At 40.9% G+C, this 26,560-nt stretch overlaps 1 protein-coding gene across 1 annotated transcript in view; it reads left to right on the forward strand.

The window, feature by feature from the left end:
* Positions 1-26,560, forward strand: part of LOC134575876 (disintegrin and metalloproteinase domain-containing protein 9-like) — a 48,043-nt gene that overhangs the window by 13,628 nt on the left and 7,855 nt on the right. Inside the window, exons 5-17 of the mRNA XM_063435320.1 lie at positions 2,102-2,181; positions 3,219-3,396; positions 3,665-3,730; positions 4,664-4,735; positions 5,533-5,702; positions 8,157-8,241; positions 8,333-8,457; positions 9,021-9,192; positions 10,336-10,425; positions 10,875-11,070; positions 21,461-21,566; positions 23,491-23,671; positions 24,923-25,003. Of these exons, the coding sequence (XP_063291390.1) occupies positions 2,102-2,181; positions 3,219-3,396; positions 3,665-3,730; positions 4,664-4,735; positions 5,533-5,702; positions 8,157-8,241; positions 8,333-8,457; positions 9,021-9,192; positions 10,336-10,425; positions 10,875-11,070; positions 21,461-21,566; positions 23,491-23,671; positions 24,923-25,003 (1,602 nt within the window). The remainder of the gene's footprint in view (positions 1-2,101; positions 2,182-3,218; positions 3,397-3,664; positions 3,731-4,663; positions 4,736-5,532; positions 5,703-8,156; positions 8,242-8,332; positions 8,458-9,020; positions 9,193-10,335; positions 10,426-10,874; positions 11,071-21,460; positions 21,567-23,490; positions 23,672-24,922; positions 25,004-26,560) is intronic.

Here is a 26,560-nt window from a genome sequence, read left to right on the forward strand (position 1 = left end):
GTGTATTTATGTGTCTGGTGTGGTTTGTCTAGGTGTGGGAAATTCATATAGCCAGGGGTCCCAAATCTTGTTGAAGTTTGTGATGTTGTCGTGTATTATAGCGGATAATTTATCCATGTGTCTGGCTTCTTCGATTTTGTGTAAAACTATTTGTGGTGTTGGTACCTCGGGTTTGCTCCATACTTCCGCTATCGCCCTTCGGGTTGCCAGGGCAATGCGGGCGATTAGTTTGTTCTGGCATCTGGGGGTGTGTTGCAGTGGCCTAGATAACAGCCATGTCCAGGGGTCTAGCGGGATCGATGTATGTAGAACTCGGGAGGCAATTTGTGCTATGTGGTCCCACAGTGGGGCTATTTTGGGGCATTCCCACCATACATGGAGGTATGTGCCTTTGCTTCCACATTGTTTCCAGCATACGTCCGTGGTTGTGATCCCCATTTGCTTTAATTCTTAATTTTTTTAAATAAAAAATAAAGGGTGAGTTTCAATAGAGCTTCATGAGTGGCAAAGAATCAACATAATGCTAACAATTCATTGGTTAGTAAGTTACCGCTCAGCATGGAGACTTCTGACGTATACCATATTTTACTTTTGGCAATTTATATAATGTTTAACTCCATAAAAGCTGATTAACAATAAAACTTTTAATACTCGTATATGTTTATATTTTTATTACTGCAAACTTATCACACTGCACTATTAACTTACATGGAGACTTCTGACGTATACCATATTTTACTTTTGGCAATTTATATAATGTTTAACTCCATAAAAGCTGATTAACAATAAAACTTTTAATACTCTTATATGTTTATATTTTTATTACTGCAAACTTATCACACTGCACTATTAACTTACTTGATAGTGGGTATATCTAGATTAATGGTATCTGTTAAATATCACTTAATTTACAGTTTAATCTTATAGTGTGTTTATGACTCAAACTTAAAGGACCACTATAGTGCCAGGAAAACATACTCATTTTCCTGGCACTATAGTGCCCTGAGGGTGCCCCCACCCTCAGGGACCCCCTCCAGCCGGGCTCTGGGGAGAGGAAGGGGTTAAACACTTACCTTTCTCCAGTGCCGGGCGGGGAGCTCTCCTCCTCCTCTCCGCCTCCGATCCTCCCTTTCGGCTGAATGCACATGCGCGGCAAGAGCTGCGCGCGCATTCAGACGGTCTCATCGGAAAGCATTTACAATGCTTTCCTATGGACGCTTGCGTGCTCTCACTGTGATTTTCACAGTGAGAATCACGCAAGCGCCTCTAGCGGCTGTCAGTGAGACAGCCACTAGAGGATTTGGAGGCTGGATTAACCCCATTATAAACATAGCAGTTTCTCTGAAACTGCTATGTTTATAAGAAAAAAAGGGTTAATCCTAGAGGGACCTGGCACCCAGACCACTTAATTAAGCTGAAGTGGTCTGGGTGCCTAGAGTGGTCCTTTAAGTATTGATATTATGTGGCACAGTAGTTGAATGCAATGACAGATGGATACAAGATAAAAGAAAAAGAACAAGTTAATCTAAGGTTATATGAGGGTACGTTCCTTGGCTAGACGTGACTAAGCATATTTAATATTTTAACTGGAGAACATATTGTCTGCTTATGCAATTGAAGTGGATAACTTTAAATATGGCTTCATAGCATACAAAATGGCTTTACTAAGTTTGTAAATTGTCTAACACTAGCCTTCCCATTCACAGACCTCTTGCAGATGCTCAGAGCAATTCGGATGATTTTGCGAATGTCCCAGTGATTTCCATACTGTGTCTTCTGTTTATGATAAATTGCAGTGATTATCTTCATATATGAAAAAAGCAGGGTTCTCCAGAATAACTCAGGAGGGCAGGACATGCCTGTGTAAAAGGGAATGTCAATGCAGATGTATTTTATAGCATCAGTTTAGGTTTATGGATCTAAGTTATATTTAATATCCACAGCTTATGCTTAATGAAGAATCATCATAAGCAACTGCAACCAATTAGGTGCCTGCTTGCCTTAATCTTACAGACAGAATATAAATTGCAATATTAATTAAGTAATAGCAACAGTATTCATATCTGCTTTAATTTTACACCTGTTTTCCTTCCCCTTATAGACACATTCCTGTTATTATCGTGGAACAGTAGATGGGGTGCCGAATTCACTTGTTGTGCTCAGCACGTGCCATGGACTCAAGTAAGTTGATACCCTTAAGGGGATTTGTGTTATTAAGTTACCCCAGGTACCATGTAACTGATTATCCCAGTAGTATCATACTATTATTCATTATAATAGAAGCATTCCTACTATTTGAAGGCTCGTCCAACTTGGGATGTTAAGATAAAAGCAGATATAGGTGGTTTATATAGTTTCGGTAACTGGTGCCAGGTAATAATTGTACATTAAAGGGAAATTGTATGAAAGGGTTAACATATTGTGCTATCTGCTCAAGTAAAATTAACCTGAAATGATTTAGACATGATACGTTGCTACCTGTTCAAGTAGAATTAACATGAAACTGTTCTGAAATATTTACATTGTAACTTCTCATTTTCTCTGGAACATGTAAACATGTTATTGTATGCATTACACTGTAACTTCTTTATTTTTGTGTGTATACCCTTTAAGGTTAAGAAGATAGTTTTCACATTCTGTTGCAAGTATAAGCTACTTGCCTATATAAACCGAATGCTTACCTGCAATAAATTAAAGTAGTGATTCAGCATACCTTGGTGTGTGTCTGAGCTATTGCTTCCCGAGTTCGAGGGTGTGCCTCAATCGGGTCTGAATAAGAAGAATAGCTGCAGCAAAGGAATAGTCTCGCTGGGGCGAGAATAGAAGCCCCACTCTGTAGGTACAATAACCATTTCATCTCATCAAATTGGTTAGAGTGCATGGAGTCCTCTCACACTCTCTGTCCATTCAGTGTTAAATCATTTTGAGCAGTTTAAGGCTTAATAAAAGACCCTGACCACCGACAACTTGGCCCCTACTGGAACCATACCAATTCATACCAACTGTGATAGACTGAAAGCAGTCAGCTGATACTCTCATCCAATCAGAGCAAGGTTCAGGAAGAGTGATATCAATATAATACCTGCAGAATATGAACGGACGGTGTTTTTGCCATTAGACTAAAATGCTCTGTTTCGGAGTATGTACTCCATTTGTTCTCGTAATACATCTTTCTTTCTAATCTAATCCTGGTGTTCAATCTTCTGTTTTTGTTACAGTGGGCTTGTGCACATAGAAGATAAATATTTTGTGATTGAGCCAGTAAAAAACACGTCGCAAGGGGAACACCTATTATTTGAATTGGAAAAGCAAGACGGTACCAGTATGTGTGGTGTGGGGGATTTTGAGAAAATGACGCCGCACACATTACTGCCTTCATTCTATAAGCTGAGAAGGGTATGGCTTTATCAAGGTCTATTTGCATTATGTTCTTCAAAGTGTTTGAGACTGGGCATGTTTTTTGCAGTGTGGCTTTTTGTGGATGTTGGTTCCATGCTATCTCTCCCTGGACGTGTCACTCTGTCTGCATATTGTTGCGTAGCTCAATGGTTTCGTATTTTGTGTGTGCAGAAAGGTTTGATGGGATATAGTACACGTATTCCATAAGCCCAGTGCTTAACATATTATTAATCAAATACTCTCTCATAATTATTTCCCCTAACAGATGAAGAGAGATGTACTTCCTACAACCAGTTATGTGGAGCTCGGCATGGTAGTGGATAATTATAGGGTAATTACAAAATTATTTAGAGATTATATCTCATTAGAACAATATTCAAAACCATTTTTCCATTTACAAATTCAAGGCTTTAAATGTCATGCTCTGATGTATAGGACCCAAACTGTGTGCCTCTTGTCTTATGGGTAAGGTCTTCACCTTTCTGAAGCTGGCTGAGTGATGTCCGTGTTGACTTGGCTTAGTAGTCAGCTGAGCTTTCTATAATTCAGTTAGTGTTGAGTTTGCTTTAATTAAACTACTTTATATATGCTCATCAGAAACTTTATCGTCCCTTGCAGTTTTTCCAATTCCAATGCACTCTGTCAGGTCTTATAGATGTCACTCTTTATTAAGGAATTGTCACTTCTCTCATCTTTTCTTCCTAAGGCCGACTGCAGTGAGTTAAACCATGAGACCTACTGTAAATGGATAAAAAGGTGATCACCTCGGTGACAATAGTATAGTAACACATGAAAGAAACAATAAGGATCACTAGCATGACTGATATATAAAAAAAATAACTTTTAATTAACGTTAATTCATACAATTAAATTTTTATTTCAGAAAAATGGAAATAAATTTCAGTGATATGATCAAATGATCTATACAGGGAAATAGCCTTCCTGATATCCTTACACCAAGGGTATCAGTGTAGGAGTGAATTAAAAGGCAAAATTAAAAAACGTAAAAAGGGGTGGGAACGGTTATATTTTGAAAGCCAGATGTAAATCCGCCAGTGGTGAATAATTTTATTCAGAGAATAAGCAGACTAGGTTTGCGATATGTACCTTCTTTGCACCAATTGCTCTTTTACCTCTATTTGGGAAGAGTATTTCTCTGAACATTAAATGTGTTTGGCATGGCATATTTATGAAATGTATTCAATGTCATCCTTTTTTTTTTCAGTGTCTGTTCAGTAAAATCTATTTATTTATTTTTACACAGTATGGAATTGACAATTCAAACACAAAAAACGTGGAGGTGGAGGCTATCCAACTAACAAACATTGTGGATTCGGTAAATATTATTTATATATATATTTCTATATTTTAATGGCATATCTTATTCAGAGTAGAATATTAACTGGGATGCCCAGGCACAAACAGTGACAAATTAGCCAAGGTGCTGTACAAGCCCTACCTGCTGCCTCACACTTGTAGTACTGTTCCAACAGACGTGCCAAAAACCATCTCAATTTTATTAACCAGAAAATTGGTTTTGTGAAGTTGCATACATGAAAGAACTGCATGCTAATTGAAAAGTAGCTTTTGAATAGTGGACAAAGAATCATAGATTCTACAGATTTAGGACAGTAACCAGGGTTAATAATACATGGATACTAGGGACTGTAATTGGAGTTTGTAAGGCCAAATACTGGGTTTGACTCTACAGGGTAATTTTTTTTTAGTACTCTCGTCTTTGCTTGTGTCATTGTAAACCTGGTCATCCCTTAGAATGTTGTGAGCTGTGACATTGGAGTCTTTATGGGTTTTTACTATTCCATGTTGCAGCGTCAAGAATGATGCAGTGCGCATGCTCCTTCTGATGCATGATGACATTAGAGTCTGGTTCCATGTAAGCCCATGTCTCCAGGAGATCAGTGCCATTTCATGTTAATGTATGTAGAAAAGGATACAGCAGTTCAAAACCTATCAAATGTACTTTAATGTGTGTTGGTTATTTGCTGGAGTGTTAACAGAGTATCCCTTTAAGTTTGAAAAGAAGACAAATTGTTAAAATTCTATATCAAAATCTATCGTCCACTTTTTGATATTATTGGGTGTATTCATGCAATTTTGTTTGTTCTTCTTCAGATGTTCCAACCTCTAAATATCCGAATAGTCCTTACCAGCCTTACAATCTGGACCTCAAGCAATCCTATTAATGTAGATGCAGATAGTGCTGGGAATGTACTGGGAGGTTTTTCAACTTGGAGAGGGAGCACCTCAGGATTGAAGAGAACTGACATCTCACATCTCCTAATGTGAGCTTTCAAGAAAGGTCCACCCATCCTTTTTGCTTTGCTTCCTTCTTCCTGAAGCTGGGATTTTTTTTATTTATTTATTTTTTGTTTTATTTTGATCAGGGTGGGGGTGTATGGTTAATGTATATTGATGGCTAATGGGTTTGATTTAACCCACATATAGACAGCCATTTGGTGCAACTGTTGATGTTGATTTAGAGCTAGCAAGTCTCACAGTCAAAGCCATATTCAGAGGTAGCACTTCTGTATCCTAATCCTCCTAAACTCTGGAAACTCTTGAGTCTCTTGACCTCCAGCAACTCTCAGCTGATGTCCATTCTCAACTCTAATCCATCCCTACCTTCTCCTGTACCTCTCTGGCTATCTCCTCATATAACACTAAACTCCCCACTGACCTGGATGCTGCAGCCCAGCTCCAAACATACACCTCAAAGAGGGCATGCCTCCAACCGTGGCAGACTAAGTCACATACTGCCTGCAGAGATGCTCCGAATTAGCTGAACACTACTGTAAGAAGTCTCGCACCATGTCAGACTTTCTCCATTACAAAATAATCTTGCACGAATACAACACAGCCCTCACCCTTGCTAAACAATCATACTTTTCCTCTCTCATTAGTTCATACCCATACAAGCCGAGACATCTCTTTGATACCTTCAACTCTCTTCTTTGCCCTGCTGTGTTCACACCCCACCCCAAAACTAACCTTTAAGCTGATTGCTTTGCATGCTATTTTACTGACAAGAATAACCAGATAAGGAAAGGATCCCCACCCCTCCCCTCCTCGCTTCTCTCTCTTTCTCAACCACACTTGCTTTTCCTACTCTTCAGACCTTCTCCCATCTACTGAACAGGAGGTGGCTGCCCTTCTCCTTTCCTCTCACCCAACCACTTGTCCGCTTGATCTTGTCACCTTATCAGATACTTAATGCATATCTACTTCCCTCAAATATGCTACTTTCTTATCTGTCTGAAAAAAAGCCATATCTTGACTTGTATTCCCTTCTAACTATCTTCCCATATCTCTGCTCTCTTTCTCCTCAAAGCTGCTGTAATGACTTGTCTTTACCCATCTAGAATGCTTTCTCAATAACAATTCTCACCCTTTCTGCTAAATCAAATTTGCATGACTTTTCATGGGCAGCTCAATTTCTTTGGAACAGCAACAACAACAACATACGCTCCCTTAGTCTTCAATGATTTATAAACTCCCTCAAACTCCATCTCTTCAGTGGAGTTCATGGCCCCCGGAGTAATTCTATTTTACAAACCTGCCTCTTGATCTCTCTTAGAGGGTTACACTCCACTCTTACCTTTTAGTTTTGCTACCTTTCCACCTTGTTGCTTGGTTGCTATCCCCCACTCTGCCATTCATATTGTGTCTGTTATACCCCATCTACCCATGATTGTAAGCATGTTTGAGCAGTATATATATACTAATTCCAATAATAAGAATAAGAATGAACTGTGACTTCTGTTGTGTTCAGCAACGCTGTTGATCACATGTACATTGTGGGACTTAGGGTAAACAGCACTTAGAATAACTTCTTAGAATGGTATTGTTAGTGTTTAAATAACAGTTAAACTATGAGAAATGTATGAAGAATATTGGACTAGCCTCATCTTTTACTCATACATACCAAGAGGTTGGTATTGCTATGTGAAAAACATGCACCCTTATGATTTATGGCATTATCATTGGCAAGACTATTTAATTTAAATTACTTTAATCCATGATTTAGTAGTTACAATGCAGAAGGTAGCCAGAAGGGGAAACATTGTGTACCCAGGGGTAGAAATTAAAAAAACTAAAATATAGAAATACAAAGAATCAAACTAGATACACTAGCCATCAGAGATTTGATTTGCCATACTTACCTCTCTATGGGTCATTCTCCTCCTTCATTCCTGAAGGCTCACTGGAGTGATGGCGACATCCTAGGTAGCTGCTCCATTGATCATAACGGCGGACAGCATCATCTCAGCAGATATAGCAGACGGCCATCTGGAATAGCCTTTATACATCCAGCAAACACCACCAGCTGGACTTCTGGCTCTCAGGATGCAGCTGTAGGGTGTTCAAGTGGTGGTTAAAGACTTAGCTCATGGTGACCCATCCTTTCTGTGTAGACTTGCTATGTCACATCAATAAACACTGCTGCTTGATATTAGAAAATAATTGTATTTGTTATTTATTGTAAATCCTTTTTTGTATTATAAGTGTCAGAACTCCATATTTTTGCAGTTATCTGGTGTCCTGTGTTTGCATGTCTTCCCTGGTGTTTCCAGGTTAATTATACAATTTTCATTTACATGGTGGTTGCAAACGATGGTCATATATCTGAACATGAAATCCACAAATTAGTCTTCTTCAGGGTGCTACAATTTTTAGACAAAGTCCTATACTATATACCTAGATCATTAAATGTCATTTTAAATTACCCTTTATTTCAGAGGGCGTGGAGCCATCAACGGTGTTCTTGGGATGGCTTTTGTCGGAACTGTGTGTTCCCCCTCTTATGGCACCTCTATCAGTATGGTAAGTGAAGATGTACTGTATCTTTAATTTTTCTTTTTTTGCTTTTCTTTTTTTAAAGGTCAAAATTGTCTGATTTCTTTTTTTGTTGCAGTTTTCATCAGGTACTTCCCTGGCAGGACACACCACAGTACTCGCTCATGAACTTGGGCACGTTCTTGGGATGAGCCATGATGACACATGCAGTGGAGGCAACTATATTATGCACAGCTCAGACGCGTAAATACTGATCAATTATAACAATCATTTTAAAACTTAGTGTCTACCTGCAATATCAGTAATAGCAAAAAGTTTGAGCATGGAGTGAATTGCAGGTAGGGCCGTGGATGAATTGGTAAGGTAACAAAGCGCCCCATTTAGATGAAATTGTTATGGTGACCGGAGTGTTTCTTTAAAATAATATATATATATATATATATATTTTTTTTTTAAATCAATTCAAAATTTATTATTTTTAATACTTACATATATTCTGGAAATAGCTTTTTCTAGAATGTCCTCTAAAACAAAAATAATTATTTACTAAATTGGAAACTGTTCATGAAATTGCAATGTAGGTCAAATTAGACAAGCTGGGAAAACAGCTGATTAATATAATTTTTTTTATATAGTTATGCTAGTTTGTCCTAAAAATTTGAATTCCCTTGTCAATTCTCAACAACTCCCAACTGTGAAATACCCCGTATGAGCTACTTGGTTTTAATCATAGGTTTACCTAAACTAATAAACTAAAACCTATATTAAAGGTATAATTATATTGCTTACGTGCTTATCTTTTTTAGGGGAGCAAAAAATTTTAGCACCTGCAGCTCCAATGACTTTGAAAGCTTAATTTTGAGAGGTGGTGGAACCTGTCTTCAGAACCCCCCAGATCCTAACCAGGTGCTGAGTATCCCTGAGTGCGGAAACAAAATTGTAGATCAGGGAGAAGATTGTGACTGCGGCGCTGTACAGGTAAGCTGGAACCTTACGACGGTCTGATTATATACAAAATGGAGAAATAAAGTAAACAGAGTGCAGGTCAGAAGTCCGGATACAAGTCAAGGGCTCATGAGCTGCACCACTGTAACCACCTAATAGGGAGCTCCAATGAGGGGGTAACCCTCCAAAATATGTAGGTAATAGGAGTAGGTGATGTGTAGAGTCCCACAAAGGGGAAGCAACATCAGGAGAGCTCCACTGTATAAGAAATGAGGAAGGGAGGCCGTACCTTTAATGAATCTAAGGATAAAAAGGGATATGCAAACAAAAAGTATAACTTGAAAAAAAGGGGAGATCTACTAAACGGTGCCGAGGGGATCAATTGTCTGGAGTACTAGCTAGCATCTAAGTTCCAGTTCCCCTAGTGTCTGACTGACAGGAAGGTAGTGTAAACGAGGTAAGGGAGAGAGAAGAGGCACAGGGTCCCCAGAGAACAAGGGACCGGGTAATCAGGTCTAAACAAAGATGAAAAGCCTAAAAAAAAAAAAATATTCTAAAAAATTGAATTGAACAATGTAGCATTAGGAATAGAAACCTGTATTCCTAATGCCATTGTGTCCTTGTCCATAAGGTTATAGGTCCCCCACCCCTGTCCAGCATAAAATTACTTTAATAAGAAAAATGATTTTACTTATCTTTTGGCTAGGTCTCCTCCTTCTGTGACATCACGACGATGGTGAGACTTAATGCGCATGCACGATGAGCACTGCAAGCCAATACAGCTTCCCCATAGGAAAGCAGTGAATCAGTGCTTTGGTATGGGGAATTTGAAAATGTTAGTCGTCCTCATGCAAACGTGAGGATGTCCAACATGGTTTAATGGCGTAAAACTAGGCTAAGGACTTGGAAGCGCCTCCAGTGGCTAGAAGACAGCCACTAGAGGTGGAGTTAACCCTGCTATTTCATCATTCCAATTTCTCAGAAACTGCAATGTTTTACATATCAGGGTTAAACAGACAGGGGCACTGCACCCAGACCACTTCATTGAGATGAAGTGGTCTGAGTGTCCATAGTGTCCCTTTACCAAAACCAAAAATGTAAATTCTTTTGTTAGTGATTTGTGTATTTTGTATGAAATCGTTTCTCTTAATCCCATCATTTTCCTTGACTCATCAGGAATGCAAAAATCCTTGTTGTAACGCTGCCACCTGCAAACTTACAAAGGGATCAGCGTGTGCACAAGGCTTGTGCTGTGAAAACTGTCAGGTAAGATGAGAAACCCCATTATCTTCAAATCTGTCCGATTATGAAACCTATAGTGAGCCTAATCCAATAGAGAAATTAAAACAGAATGGGTAACCTAGGATGGGTTACCCATTTTGTTGATGTTCCGCAGGAATCACATTTGCAAATATTGCAACCTGTAAAATGTTTTTTTTTTTTTTATCTTGAGGCTGGATTATATTGTAATACGATGAAATGTATTTTTTACTATTTTTTTTGGCTTAATTAATAATTCCATGTTCACAACAGTCAGTGGAGCAAATGTTTGAAAAGTTTTTTTTGTTTTTTTTTAGATCTATAACTTTGCTAGCACTTCTGCCAAATGGATAGATGCTGCTTTAAAATCGTTCCTTCTAAAGTGTTGACACTCCGTGATATATATGCCTTAAAGCAGATCTCTCTAATTTCTCCAATTACTTTCCAATTTTCAGTTTAAAGTTGCTGGCACACCTTGTCGCCCTCAAAACGGTTACTGCGACTTTCCAGAGTATTGCAATGGGACTAATGGCCTGTGCCCAGCAGACTTTTATAAAATGAATGGTTACCCATGCAACAATAGCACGTCATATTGCTTTAATGGGATTTGCCAAACATATGATGGACAGTGCCACAATCTATATGGAGCCAGTAAGTGAAACACCACGTACAGTGATTACAGTGTAACTGAAAGAGAATTTTTTTATAAATGTATATTTCTGTAAGCATAAAGCCAACCAGATTAGAGAAAATTTATTGATACTTACCGTAATTTTCTTTTCCTGGCTATTATTCATGGCAGCATTTAACATATGGGTTTAGCTCCTCCCTCTAACCCTCAGGACAGGAAACACAAACAATCAAACAATTAAGCCTACCTTCCCCCAGTATATAAGGTACCCCAGTATCCTCCACACCTCAGTCCAGTAACAAGACAAATAAACCAAGATAGGGTGGGAGACCAAATGCTGCCATGAATAATAGCCAGGAAAAGAAAATTACGGTAAGTATCAATAAATTTTCTCTATTCCTGGCTAATCATGGCAGCATTTAACATATGGGATTCCCAAAGCAATAACCACTCAGGGAGGGTAAGTCATGCTACAAAAATTGTTTAATATCCACTTAAGGCTTAAAAGAGTTCAAGACCGACAGGCCAAACTCTGAATCCAAATGAGAAGAGACATCCACTCTGTAGTGACGTACAAAGGTCCTCAACGATGACCAATTGGCAGCTTTACAGATGCTCTCTGCAGGAACTCCTGACTCTGCAGCCCATGAAGTAGCAATGGACCTTGTGGAATGTGCCTTGATGTCCTTGGGAACTGGAACCTGTTTCGCTCTGTAAGCTCTAGAAATAGCCTGAACCGTCCAGGAACGAAGGGTAGCTACAGAGGCTGCTTCACCTTTACGAGAACCCCAAGGTATCACAAACAATTGGGGAGACTTCCTCCAATTAGCTGAGCGACCAATATATGTGGAAAGACATCTCCTCAGGTCTAGCGTATGGCATCTTTCTTCTTCAGGAGAAGATGGCTCCTGAAAATACCCCGGCAAGACGATCTCCTGATTCAGGTGGAAGGATGTAACAACCTTAGGAAGGAACTCCGGTCTAGGCCGTAGCACAACTCTATCATCAAAGAAGGTAGTGAACGGTTCCTCAGATGACAGTGCTCTAATATCTGACATTCTCCTAGCAGATACCAAGGCCAGCAACAACAGGGTCTTCAGAGAAAGAACCTGCATAGGGACTTCATCAATAGGTTCGAAGGGACGTTCCGTCAAGGCCTGCAGAACCAGAGGCAGATTCCAAGGAGCCGAGAATCCCTTGATAGGAGGTCTAATCCTAATGACTGCTTTGAAGAATCGAATCACCATAGGATTTAATGCCCAACGAACACCAGAAAGAGCTGAAAGAGCCGAGCAGTGCACTTTAAGCGTGTTAAGTTGAAGGCCTCTCTCCAGGCCTGCTTGTAGGAAACCCAAAACCTGAGATACGGAAGGGAAACTTAAATCTTGAACCGTGGAATTACCCCATCGTGCAAAGGCTTCCCATACTTTATGGTACGTAGAAGAAGGAGAAGGATTCCTGGAACGTAACAGGGTTGAGATAACCTGGTCTGAAAGGCCATGTTCAACTAGAGACTTCCTCTCAATAGCCAGGCATGGAGCCTGAATTTGTGAGGCTCCGGATGAAACACTGGTCCCTGAAACAGCAGGTCTTCTGAGACTGGAAGTTCCCAAGGCAGGTCCATCGATAACCTCTGTAACAGGGGAAACCAAGGGCGACGAGGCCAGAAGGGAAGGACCGCTATCACCTTGCAATGTTCCTTGGAGATCTTTCTCAGAACAGCGTGTATGAGGGGAATCGGAGGAAAGACATAAGCCAGATTGAACCCCCAATCGATGGATAGAGCATCTTGAGCAACCGCCTTCGGATGGTATCTCCTCGACACAAAGCATGGTACCTGCGCATTCCGAATGGTCGCCATGAGGTCCACTTGGGGAAGACCCCACTTCTGGACCAACTGGGTGAAGATCCTCCTGGAAAGTTGCCATTCTGAAGCTTCTATCAGGTGTCTGCTGAGGAAATCCGCTAATACATTCTCCTTCCCTGGAAGATAGGTGGCACACAGGCCCTCTACATGATTCTGAGCCCAGGTCATAATGGGAACGATTTCTCTCATCAGGGCTACACTCCTTGTTCCGCCTTGATGGTTTATGTAGGCAGCAGCTGCTTTGTTGTCCACTCTCAACTTGACCCAGCAATGCCTGATGACATGTTGAAAATGAAGAAGGGCCAGGAAAGTAGCTCTTAGTTCTCTGATGTTGGAAGGTAAGCATTGAGTTTTCGGAGGCCATTTTGCTTGAAAAAATCGATTGCCTAAATGTGCCCCCCAACCTGTCAGACTGGCATCCGTCGTAATGACCACCCAATCTATTTCCCGCAGGGGGAACCCTCGGGAGATATTTTCCCACGACATCCACCATAGGAGCTTCTGTTTCAGAACCAAAGGAATGCGAATCAGCATCTCCCAATCCCTTGAGCTGGTCCTGAAATTTTCCAGAAAAAATTGCTGAAGAGGGCGAAGGTTCCACTGAGCCCACCTGACAAGCTCTATTGTGGAGGAAAGAGTCCCCAGGAGCCTCATAAACTCTCTTGCCGAGGCTGAAGTCTTCAGTCTGAAGTCCCTTATCCGATCTTGCAGCACGATCTTTCTGTCGTGTGCGAGGGATACAATCGCCGTGTCTGTATTGAAATTTGCTCCCAGGAATATCAGTTCTCTTGAAGGATGCAAGTGACTCTTCTCGTAATTGATGAGCCAGCCGAAATGAGAGAGAGTGTCGAGGACTAGTCGTCTGTGTTGAAATATTAATCCTCGGTCCGGGGCCACAACCAGGATGTCGTCCAGGTAGTGGAACACCGCTACACCTTCTTTTCTGAGCAAGGCAATGATGGTGACCAGAACCTTCGAGAAGGTCCTTGGGGCCGTACTTATACCAAACGGAAGGGCCTGAAATTGAAAGTGTTCTTTCCGGACACAAAATCTGAGAAACCTTTGATGGGCGATCGTGATCGGGACATGAAAATAGGCATCCCTGAGATCTATAGATATCATCCAATCTTGGTGTTGAACAACAGGAATGATGGAGCGAATGGATTCCATGCGAAATCTTCTGACTCTTAGATAAAGGTTGAGCTGGTGGAGGTCTAGAATAGGTCTCCATTTTCCTTCCGGCTTCTTGACCAAAAACAGGGGAGAATAATAACCCTGGAATCTTTCTCTTATGGGTACAGGCACGATGGCTTTTTCCATAAGCAGATTGTAGACATAAAGATTCAGAATCTCTCTTTTTTGGATGTTGGCAGGAAGCCTTGTGCAAATAAACCTTGGTGGAGGCGGATATTCTTCGAATTCCAGATGATAACCTCCGCTGATAATGGATCTCACCCAAGCATCTGGAACGATTTCCCAGGCCCTCTGAAAGAATGAAAGACGTGCTCCCACTCGAGGAGCCTGGAGTAAGCCACCTTCAGAACTGCTTGTTGGGGCGAAAGGAAGAAGTCTGCGTCTTGCCCCTAGAGGATTTTACATTCTGGCCGCTCTTCCAATTGGAATGCCTCGAGAATTCTCTGCCCGGTCTGTAGGTCTTACTTTCCCTAAAGTAGCCTTGATCCCTGAAAGGTCTGCGGTCCAAATGAGGTCTCTTAGGACGTCTATCTTGTGGCAGCATAACCTGTTTAACCTCGGCCGCTTTTTTAATAGCTTCATCCAGTGGTTTTCCAAAAAGCACTTCCCCCATAAAGGGAAGTGAGCATAAATTATTCTTAGAGGAAAGGTCTGCCCCCCAGGACCTCAGCCAAAGCGCCCTTCTAGCGGTGACTGAATGAGCCATAACCTTAGAAAGAATTCTAATGAGGTCAGTGGAGGATTCCAAAAGCCAGTCACTGGCGAGTTTGATATCTCTTAAGGATTCAGCCAACTGACGTCTACTAACACCTTTATCGATGTCATCCTCCAAGTCAAGCAACCAGGAACGCATGGCTCTAGACAAAGCAGAAATGGATACAGCTGGATGGCAACCTAAACCTGCTGTCATAAAAGCTTTAGATAAATCAGCGTCAATCCTCTTATCCATGGGCTCCTTAAGGGAAGCATTGCTATCCAGGGCCGCCATCAGGGGGTGACAACCATGACTGTTGTCATGGGCCCGGCGGTCCTGGGGGGCCCAGGCACCCAGGCCCCCCATTCCCAATGTGCATACATATATATAGCAGTTATCGCTATATACATGTGTTTTGACAGTGGCAGAACTACCTGAGGGGGCCCATCGGGTGGCCCATGCACTTAGGGCCACCCGATGGGCATATCTCTGAAGGGGCCCGATCAGTGCCGTGGATTTTTAATAGCTAGTCCGGGCCCCTTTAAGGATCCTGGCACTAGCAGTGCTGGGAGGAAATGAGCTCACTTCCTCCCAGCTAACACCCGGCGGGAGGAAGCACAGGAGAGTGTGAAGAGGAGAGGAGGGCAGTCAGACCCACACCCACATCAGCCCCAGGCCCCCAGCCAGCAGAGTGCACCCTCCTGCAGCCTAAAGGTAAGAAACAGGAGGGTGGAAGGAAGCATTGGGGAGTGTGAAGAGGAGGACAGAGTCAGACCCACACTCACATCAGCCCCAGCCAGCAGAGTCCACCCTCCTGCAGACTAAAGGTAAAAACATGAGGGTGGGGGGAGAGGAGGACAGAGTCAGACCCACACTCACATCAGCCCCAGCCAGCAGAGTCCACCCTCTTGCAGCCTAAAGGTAAGAAACAGGAGGGTGGTTTAAAAAAAAGTGTCAGTGTGTCTGTATCTATGTGTACCTGAGTGTTTGTGTGTGTCTGTCTGTATCTATGTATCTATCAGTGTGTGTATCTGTGTACCTAAATGTGTGTGTGTCTGTCTGTATCTATGTATCTATCAGTGTGTGTATCTATGTGTACCTGAGTGTTTGTGTGTCTGTCTGTATCTATGTGTACCTGAGAGTGTGGGTGTCTGTTTGTATCTATGTATCTATCAGTGTGTGTATCTATGTGTACCTAAATGTGTGTGTGTGTGTCTGTCTGTATCTGTGTATCTATCAGTGTGTGTATCTATGTGTACCTAAATGTGTGTGTGTGTGTCTGTCTGTATCTGTGTATCTATCAGGGTATGTATCTATGTGTTTGTTTGTATCTGGTTGGTAGTGTGCACCTGAGTGTATGTTTTTGTTATTGTTTTATTCTTTGATTTTTATTTTTTTTATAGCAGTGCTGCAGCGTTTATGTTCATGGTTTTCTAGTGTCTGTGCTTTTGATTTTTATGTACACTTTTTGTCCACAATCATTTTCACTACTTAGTTGATATTCCCCATTTATTTTAGTTTTAGTTGTGGCTCTATTTAAATGTTTAAACAGATTGTTAGTTTGTTTTGGTAACTTTGTTGTAATGTATATCTTTTCTATTTGGCGCTGCCTGTCCATGTTGTGTACGTTTTTATCTTGCATAGCCTGTCTTATATTTTATTATGTGCATGGCCCATTTTCGGTCGTTTCCAATATATATATATATATATATATATATATATATATATATATATATAGATATATATTTTGCTGGAGCGCTCACGCTTTCTTTGTTTTCTGAGATTCTCAACTAAAGCTGTGTTTATTTGGTGTTAATCTGCCCATAGAATTGATTACTTTATTGTTGTTTTTCTACATTTTTACACATATTTTATTTATATTTAGTTTTTACGTGTATCTGTTTGTGTGTCTGTATGTATCTGTGTCAATGTGCACCTGAGTGTGTGTGTGTGTCTGTATCTTTCAGTGTGTCTGTATATTTACATGTATGTCAGTGTGTGTGTGTGTGTGTGTGTGTGTGTGTGTGTATGTATCAGAGTGTTAGTGTGTGTATCTGTGTATATATGGGTGCCAGATTGCACCTGAGTGTGTATCTCTGTGTGCGTGTATCTGTGTGTCTGTATCTGGGTGTCAGTGTGTGTGTGTGTGTGTGTGTGTGTGTAACCGTGTCTGTATATTTCCATGTATGTCAATGCATGTGCCTGTATCTCCTATGTGTGTGCATGTATGTATATCAGTGTGTGTATGTGTCTGTGTGTCAGTTTGCACCTGAATGTGTCTGTGTATATGTTTGTATGTCTATGTATCTATGTCAGTGTGAACCTGAGTATATATGTGTGTGTAACTATGTGCCAATATGTGTAACTGTGTGTCTGTGTATTTGCATGTATGTCAGGGTGTGTATCTATCTGTGTGTGTGTGTGTATACACTACAGACAAATGCACGCTTGCATTCAAACACCAACATTCAAATACACACATGCTCCATTCAATACCATGTTTATATTCAAACACACATACACTGCTGAGTGCTAAATACAGCCCTGCAAATTGTAGATCCCCAGCTAGCAAAGCATTCTGGGACTTACAACAGATTCAGAACTACATTTGGCCACTTTACACACACTGTGCATTGACTACACACACACAGAGACTCTGCATTCACTCTACACACATACAGCATCCTTGTGGGCAGATTCAAGGACAGCCATGTGGGCGGACTCGTGAGTGGGCTCTAGGGGCCCAGACCTTGAACTTTGTCAGGGGCCCCAAAATTTCTGATGGCAGCCCTGTTGCTATCAATAGGGAGCGTAGATCTTTTAGCAACCTTAATGATAGGAGCATCAACTTTAGGAACCGTAGTCCACATTCTGGAATCCTCCTCTTTGACTAGTAATCCTCTTGCTGGGAATTTTCCACTCGTTCTTCATCAGTTCTTTAATAGAGCTGTGAACTGGGAAGGAAGGTCTTTTCTTATGCAAATCACCAAAGTGTCTGTCAGAAGCTGAACATTCTTTGGCCTCTTCCGGCAAATCCAATGTTCTTCTAACAGCCATAATCAAATGCTCCATAGTTTTGGAGTCCAAGGAGCAAGGTTGTTCCATATACTCCTCTTCACTGGAAGAGATTTGCTCTAAATCCAGGTAAGCTGAAGGCTGTCTGTATTCATCTTCAGACTGATCTGAATCAATGCCGAAGGTCTCACCTCTTGATCTCTTATACTTGTGAGATTCAGCAATTCCCTCCACCACCGCTTGTTTAATCCAGTAAGCCATATCTTTGGCTGAGGAGGTAGAGGCTTGCGGTGACTTCTGGCGATCAGATTCTCCTGCGACCATGGCTAAGCATCTTCTGCAGAGCCTGCAGTTATCCATAGGCCTTGCTCCACATCCAGGGCAGGCTGCCGGTTTTTCCCTTCTCCTCGATGGGGATCTGGGACAGGACCGGTCACGAGGGCTGTAAGACACAGAAGTCATGAGACTGTACCCTCTATGCACTCTTTTTAGTAACGTGAAGAAAAAATAAAAATAAAAATGTTGCTCACCTATGACCTATTGCAGATCTCGTTGATTTTGCAGAAGGGGATGATGGATCCATACTGACTGTAGGGCTAAGAACATTAAAAAAAATAATGTATTCTCAGCCCAACATTATGAAGCTTTGTAAAAAAAAAGTAATTCACTTACCTGCAGAGCTTTAATAACAGCCTACTAGAGCACTGTATCTTTGAAGGGAAAGAAAACGAGTGTTTTTTAGTCTAAATACCGCCATTTCAAATTTCCCGCTCTGCCCCTTTAAAGGATCGCACATGCTCACTTGGTCGCGAGATCGCGAAACCGCCATTTTGGATATGGGCAAAATTCACTCTGAGTCCGGTCGGACGCATTGCGCATGCGCGAGCGTCTTACCTTCATGCTGATCGTCTGATCGAGGTCTGCATCACACACAGGACGCCAGAGGATTCCCACAGCCTGTGGAACTAACCACCCAGGCTCCCAGGGGTTCCCAACTCCGTGGAGAATGGGCTACATGTGCCTGGGCTTCCTGAGGAGGGAGGCTGACCTCCACAGGGACAAGACCATATCAAACATGGTCAGGTGAGCAAAAAAAAATAAAAAATTATCCAGATAAAACTGGAAAAAAATAAATAAAAAACTGTCCTAGGGCTAGGAGGACAGGAAAAGACTGAGGTGTGGAGGATACTGGGGTACCTTATATACTGGGGGAAGGTAGGCTTAATTGTTTGATTGTTTGTGTTTCCTGTCCTGAGGGTTAGAGGGAGGAGCTAAACCCATATGTTAAATGCTGCCATGATTAGCCAGGAAAAAGCATTTACAATCAGTGTAAAATGTTTGAGGGGGGAGTGGTAGATTCGTAGAAGGTCTATATAAGCAAGTAAATAAACAGACTTAGTACATGCTAAATGCAAGGAGACAAGACAGGTCGTATTTGTGATTCCCACTACCGTCAAACATGAATATGCCTGCTAAATTACAGAGAGAGAGAGTCTTTTGCCTCTCCCTTTCCTGCTTATCTTTGAGCAGGGAAGGTATGCTACAGTGAGGGGAAAAAGTGTTTGATCCCCTGCTTGATTTGAAAGTTTTTCCACTTACAAAGAAATGATCAGTCTATATTTTTAATGATAGGTGTATTTTAACAGTGAGAGACAGAATAACAAAAAAAAAGTCCAGAAAAACACATGTCAAAAAAGTTAAAAAGCGATTTGCATGTCTATGAGTGAAATTATTATTTGATCCCCTATCAATCAGCAAAATTTCTGGCTCCCAGGTGTCTTTTATACAGGTAATGATCTGAGATTAGGAGCACTCTCTTAAAGGGAGTGCTCCTAATCACAGCTCGTTACCTGTATAAAAGACACCTGTCCACAGAAGCAATCAATCAGATTCCAAACTCTCCACCATGGCCAAGACCAAAGAGCTGTCCAAGGATGTCAGGGACAAGATTGTAGACCTACACAAGGCTGGAATGGGCTACAAAACCATCGCCAAGCAGCTTGGTGAGAAGGTGACAACACTTGGTGCGATTATTCGCAAATGGAAGAAACACAAAATAACTGTCAGTCTCCCTCGGTCTAGTGCTCCATGCAAGATCTCACCTTGTGGAGTTTCAATGATCATGAGATCGATGAGGAATCAGCCCAGAACTACACGGGAGGCTCTTGTTAATGATCTCAAGGCAGCTGGGACCATAGTCACCAAGAAAACAATTGGTAACACACTGCGCGTGAAGGACTGAAATCCTGCAGCGCCCGCAAGGTCCCCCTGCTCAAGAACGCACATGTACAGGCCCATCTGATGTTTGCCAATGAACATCTTAATGATTCAGAGAAGAACTGGGTGAAAGTGTTGTGGTCAGATGAGACCAAAATCGAGCTCTTTGGCATCAACTCAACTCGCCGTATTTGGAGGAGGAGAAATGTTGCCTATGACCCCAGAACTCCATCCCCACCATCAAACATGGAGGTGGAAACATAATGCTTTGGCGGTGTTCTTCTGCGAAGGAGACAGGACAACTTACCTGCATTAAAGGTACAATGGATGGGGCCATGTACCATCAAATCTTGGGTGAGAACCTCCTTCCCTCAGCTAGGGCATTGAAAATGGGTCGTGGATGGGTATATCAGCATGACAATGACCCAAAACACACAGCCAAGGCAAGAAAGGAGTGGCTCAAGAAGAAGCACATTAAGGTCCTGGAGTGGCCTAGCCAGTCTCCAGAACTTAATCCCATAGAAAATCTGTAAAAGGAGCTGAGAGTTCCAGTTGCCAAACGTCAGCCTCGAAACCTTAATGACTTGGAGATGATCTGCAAAATGCAAGAAACGTCTGACCTCTGTGATTGCCAACAAGGGTTTTGCCACCAAGTACTAAGTTAAATGGGTAAAATACTTATTTCACTCATTCACATGCAAATCAATTTATAACCTTTGTGACATGCGGTTTTCTGGATTTATTTATTTATTTATTTATTTTTGTTATTCTGTTAAAATACACCTATCATTTAAAATTAGAGACTGATCATTTCTTTGTCAGTGGGCAAATGTTCAAAAGCAGCAGAGAATCAAATTAATTTTTAACTACATTAGTGTAAAACCCAGAGATCTCCAATCATGGTGGCACTGGGAGAGCGTGGAAAGGCCGTAGCAGTTGAAAGAAAGGAAACTGAATATATAATTTATCTTTATAATAAAAAAATATTTATTGTTTAATGAGCTGTTAATGTTCACGTTAATATAACTAATATAAATGTATTAAAACCAAATGTATGTCCTGTCTTGATGTTATTAATATGCAATGAATGTAACTAACTTTATCCAGAATTAAGCCTATGACTTATATCCCTCAGTTGGAGCTGTGTTATCTAGTGGCCTATGGCCAAATCCAGTTGAACACTGACTTTGCTAAACATTACCATTCTGATATTACTTAGTTTATTGTGGAATATTTGAGGAGATTGATGTAGATGTTTGTTGCAAGGAGTTCATGGGTCTTCCTGTTTTAGTGAATAACCCAAAAATGAATTTATATTCATATACCAATTTAATAACTTTCAAGTTTTACGTGAATAACCCATTAAAGAGACATTCTGGGTTCTTGCACCCCTATCTGACCACTCCATTCCTCAATGTTGCAGCTACTACCAAAGCCATTGATGCCTGTTTCACGAAAGGGAACCTTAACGGAGACGCGTTTGGGAATTGTGGAACTACTAGAAGTGGTTATATTAAATGCTCGACTGCGTAAGTACCATGGATAATTTTCTGATTATATGCAATGCATTTTGACATTTAGGTGTTTTACTTCACAAAACATTTTGAAATCTTTTTTAAAAATATTTATTTATCATTAAATTCACCTTTACAAGCTGTCTTAATTTTTATTTTTTTAATAGTTTGGTACGTTTCAATGTATCAGAGGTACTATATTGTTTTGGCAGAAATCATAGACTCTGATTTTATGAAGGTCCTCCAGCTGATACTCATGGAAAGTATTCTAAAATTTGGGAATGTTAATGCCAGCTGCAAAATCATAGAAAACAATTATCTGGAAACCACATGACACGATAATCACAACATGGAGCTGGGCTAGGAAACAGAATAAAGGGACTAGCAGCAGAATCTAATTTGACAGAGTACTACCACTTCCTAGCATTTTAATGTTATTTCTACTTCCCCTCTATATTGAAATAATAGGTATTTATAAGGTGTGGAAAATTAAATGTAGAATCAATGCCTCTTTATCCTACATATTTGTATCTCAATCCTAGCTCCCTTTCAACCATTGTTACAAACTCTGTCCTTTGCACCTTGCAGTCAGAATGAAGAAAAAAGACAGAAAAGAAGAAAAGTAAACAATGCCTGTAGCGTCTATCTGTCACCTCATAGAGACCATGTGATTGGCACAGCACAGAGTTTTGCCGCGTATGTGCACTGGCCTCCTAATACCTGGATTGGCTGAGATCATCCATTTTGATGATCTCAGGCATGGAGATGGGAAGACAACTCAGGCACCAATGCTGAGAGGGATAAAAGGAAAAGTACAACTGCTTTTTAACCTAAGCACTTGCGCTATAGCGTTCCTTTAATATAATTTAAAAGAAAGTTGAACCATGTGGAAAAGGTGAACACAAGTTATATGTGATTTTCAATGTTTTATACAGTGGTGTAACTTGTGGAGAAGTAGCAAGTCCCCTTCACAGGCAGTTCAAATTAAGAAGCACCTGAGATCTGGTTATGATCCAGTTGGTGTAGCTGTACAATAATATATGCAGCCACAATTGGTATTGAAGCTTGACTGTCAAGAGACATAGCTTGGCAGGCACAAATCCAGTCCAGAATGTGACACCATCTAACAGCAGCACACGTAAACCTGGGATGTGTGTAGAATTTTTCTGTTTACTATACTCCATACTTCTCTTTAACTTTGACCCAACTCAGTTTAGAACAAAGTGTTATGAAGGGAGATCAGATATGCAAACAGGTACAGGAAAATACATTTTTAAAAAGCTATCTATAGCATAGTAGAAATGGAAAATACATCAGAAAAAAAGCAATTTATAGTATAGTATAAATAGAAAATACATCAGAAAGAAACGTCTTCCTGGAGACCTTCTTTGTTCTTGGAAGCTAATCTGCCAGAAACCACATCAGTGCTTTACTCTCGCATATGCAAAACACGAAAAGACAACACTGTGATCTATGGAGGATCCTGTAAGACCTTGGAGGCCTCCATAGATCACTTCTCATGATGACCATGGGGCATCCACAGATCACTTCTCACAATGAGCGAGACGGTGCCTGAATCTCATAGCCATCACTTGCGACACCTGCTGGGACTGGACAAAAGTTGACAAGGGAGCTCTGATCAACTTTTGTCAACCTTTGTCCATACGACAAAGTTGTCCCTACTTAGTCTTACGGCATATTTTATTTAATTGAAATCCCAACAAAGTGTGCATGGTTTTTCTGAAATATTTCTACATGAAGTGCTGAGAAGTGACAGAACTGCTTTGAAATTATCTGCCACGTAGCTTTTCAAATAAATACATCACTGTGACCTGTTTCTACAAACTGAGGACACAAACATAATTATCCTGCATAAATGGTTTTCTGTTTTTGGAATAATATCTGTTTTTACTTATCATTATTTCCGTTTTGTTTCCAGGGACAGCTTATGTGGAAAACTCTTTTGTACTGGGGATAATCCAAACGCCATCCTAAATGGTGCAGTTACTTTTTTTTATGTAAACAACATAAACAAGTGTTTCAGCGCCAATTTTAATTTGGGTCCTGACGTTCCTGACCCAGGGATGGTACGCCAAGGAACGGGTTGTGGTAATGGCAAGGTGAGTGATTGTAATTATGTTTTTATATTTCTTGCCTTGTTATGAAGAAAATTACATGAAATTCCACATAGAATAATGCCAGATAATTGGCTAATATGTTGAGAAATACACTTCTGGCCAAAAGGGTTTCAATGCAATTTATTAATCCGGAAAATATAATTATGTTATGTATTTTTTTGTTGGGAAAAAAATTGCTGTAAGAACAAGAAAAAAAATAAAATAAAATAATGATCTTCAAAAAAAAAAATGACAGTCCAAAGGGCAAATTCCATTTGAATAGTGATATCTGTGGAGGAGAATAACAGAAACAAGATATATGTCTGCTATGTTATAATACAACCCCAATACTTCTGCCTCCCCCTCTGGCCTCTTATACTTAGGAATGGTTCACAACTACCAACTACCCGTTGCAGCAATTTAACCCCTTAAGGACACATGACGTGTGTGACACGTCATGATTCCCTTTTATTCCAGAAGTTTGGTCCTTAAGGGGTTAAGAAGCTAGTCGCCTATGCAACTGAAGGCTGTTGCATGCCCAACCAGGACATGCAGCACACACCTTTTGCAAGCCTGAGGCCAAGCATATTCACTTTTACTTAGGCAAACCCCGTTGACATACACCATGGGTGATCTTAATATATTCCAACACCCACATTCATGATATATCACACTCCAAAATGAACCAACCAAGCCTCTACCAATATGATCTAGGGCGGCACAACAAGTTTTGTTTTGCATGTATAAATGTATTGTATTACATGTAATGCATAATCCGTAGCATTGTAGAACCGGTGTTTGAACATTACTGTACTCATGTTAAGCCTTGATTTGTAGGGCGAAAAATGTTTCATACTCTCACCCTCATACTGTAACCCTATCTCTTTTCCGCAATGGGACCTGTTTGTAACGCACTTATTTACTTGCACGTGTTGATATGATAAAACTCAATAAAAACAAAATAAACAAAATAATTATAATAATACAACCCCGATATACAATACCAATAGTCCTGTGGGATGATTTAGAACTGAAAATGGGGGGATAAACTACTTGTTTTTTAGAATACTTATTATTATAACTTGTTAATTTCCTATACTAAATTAACAATATTGGGTCATTTTGATCTTCCAGTAAAGTAAAGGGAACACAAGACTCTAGGATCAAATATAATGATAGAAAGCAAAGAGATCTACTAAAATGAAAAGCGGACTCACTTTTGTTCTGTCTATTTCCTTTCCTTTGTTTGGTCAGGCCTGTGTTAACTACAGCTGTCAGAACGCCAGTGCACTTGGATACAACTGTGACACAAAAGTGAAGTGCAATGATCATGGGGTAAGTCGAAAGGTTATCGCTTAATAAGGTATTGGACAGTGTCTGTAGATACGTTTCTGTTTATGATGATGAAAGTTTTCAGATTTTATTGTGACATTAAAGTATGACACATGCAGTGCAACTAATGATAACCTTTTGCTCACATTTAATGCAAATCTGCTCAGTTTTCCCATGCTTTCTCATGTTGCTAAATTATATGCCATGTTTGATAGAGTCCCCATTGACATGAATAGAAAATCATCTTTTACCAAGATGAAACATGTATCATCAGTAATTTACTGCCTTCAGTCTCTATAGTGATTATGGTGCTATTGGAGTGGGAACCTTAAAGATCTAGGGGGGGCGGGAGAGCGGCGTAACAATGTCTGGTCCCCAACCCCCTTTACCAATACAGACATATATAAATATTTCCTTATCAATTCTTGTACTATTACCTGTTTAACAAATAGACCCCTGCATTTGTGCTTACATATATAGTGTGAGCATGGCTCAAATGTCATGTCCTGAGCTAAAAGCCTAAAAAAGCCAAGCCAAGCCCCCAACCAACTCACTAGTGTCAAGGCTAAGTTCTGGAGGTTTCTTACCTGGCTAGTTTCTCCTCCAGCATGCCGAGGGCCTTGGGGTGTGCAAGCTGTGCAGCCGCAAAGGGTGCCATGGCAGCAGGGGGCGCCATGTGGCTGACACAGCTCACACATGTCTAGCTACCCGGGTGGGGGATTTCAGTATTCTCCACCCGGGACTATCAACCAAAAGAACATGTCAGTGGAGGCGGAGCTTGATGAGTGTTGGGGCGTGGCTTAATGAGCAGCAGAGGCGGGGTCTCAATGGCAGCAGGGGCAGGGCTACAAGCGCCCAGAAGCAAAAGCTTTACAGGAAGGGGGAAGTAGGAAGGAGTCCCTGCTTCCCCAATTACCACCATACTTACAGCCACAAAGACAGTCAAACACACACACACACACACACACACACTTGCAGGCAGACAAGGACAAACGCCCACAGATACAGGCGGACAGTCACATACATACTCACAGCCACAAAGATAGTCACACACACACATACAGACAGTCAAACTGTGTGTGTGTGAGAGACTGTCTGCCTGTAATGGTGTGTGAGTGGCTGCATGTGTGCATGACTGTCTGTATGTATGACTGTAACTGTGTGTGTGTGTACCTGTAAGTGTATGTGTGTGACTGTCTGTGTGGCTGTATGTATGTGACTGTCCCCTTGTACCTGTGTGTGTTTGTCATTGTCTGCCTGTAACTGTGTGTGAGTGGCTGCATGTGTGTGACTCACTGTGACTGTGTGTTTGACTATATACCTGTAACTGTATGTGCCTGGGACAGTGTGCATGTGGCTGTAATTGACAGTGTATATGTATAACTGGGACTGTGTGCATGTGACTCTACAAAATATAAACCTGCATTCACACATAGACCTGCATGCATATTTTTATCTGAGCTAAGTACCCATCACACACAACCAGCACAAATATCACACACAGCCAACACATAGCATACATATCACACACAGCCATCACGCCTAAAACACACACACATA

This window comes from Pelobates fuscus, chromosome 10 (genome assembly GCF_036172605.1).
Source record: "Pelobates fuscus isolate aPelFus1 chromosome 10, aPelFus1.pri, whole genome shotgun sequence".
Lineage (NCBI taxonomy): Eukaryota > Metazoa > Chordata > Amphibia > Anura > Pelobatidae > Pelobates > Pelobates fuscus.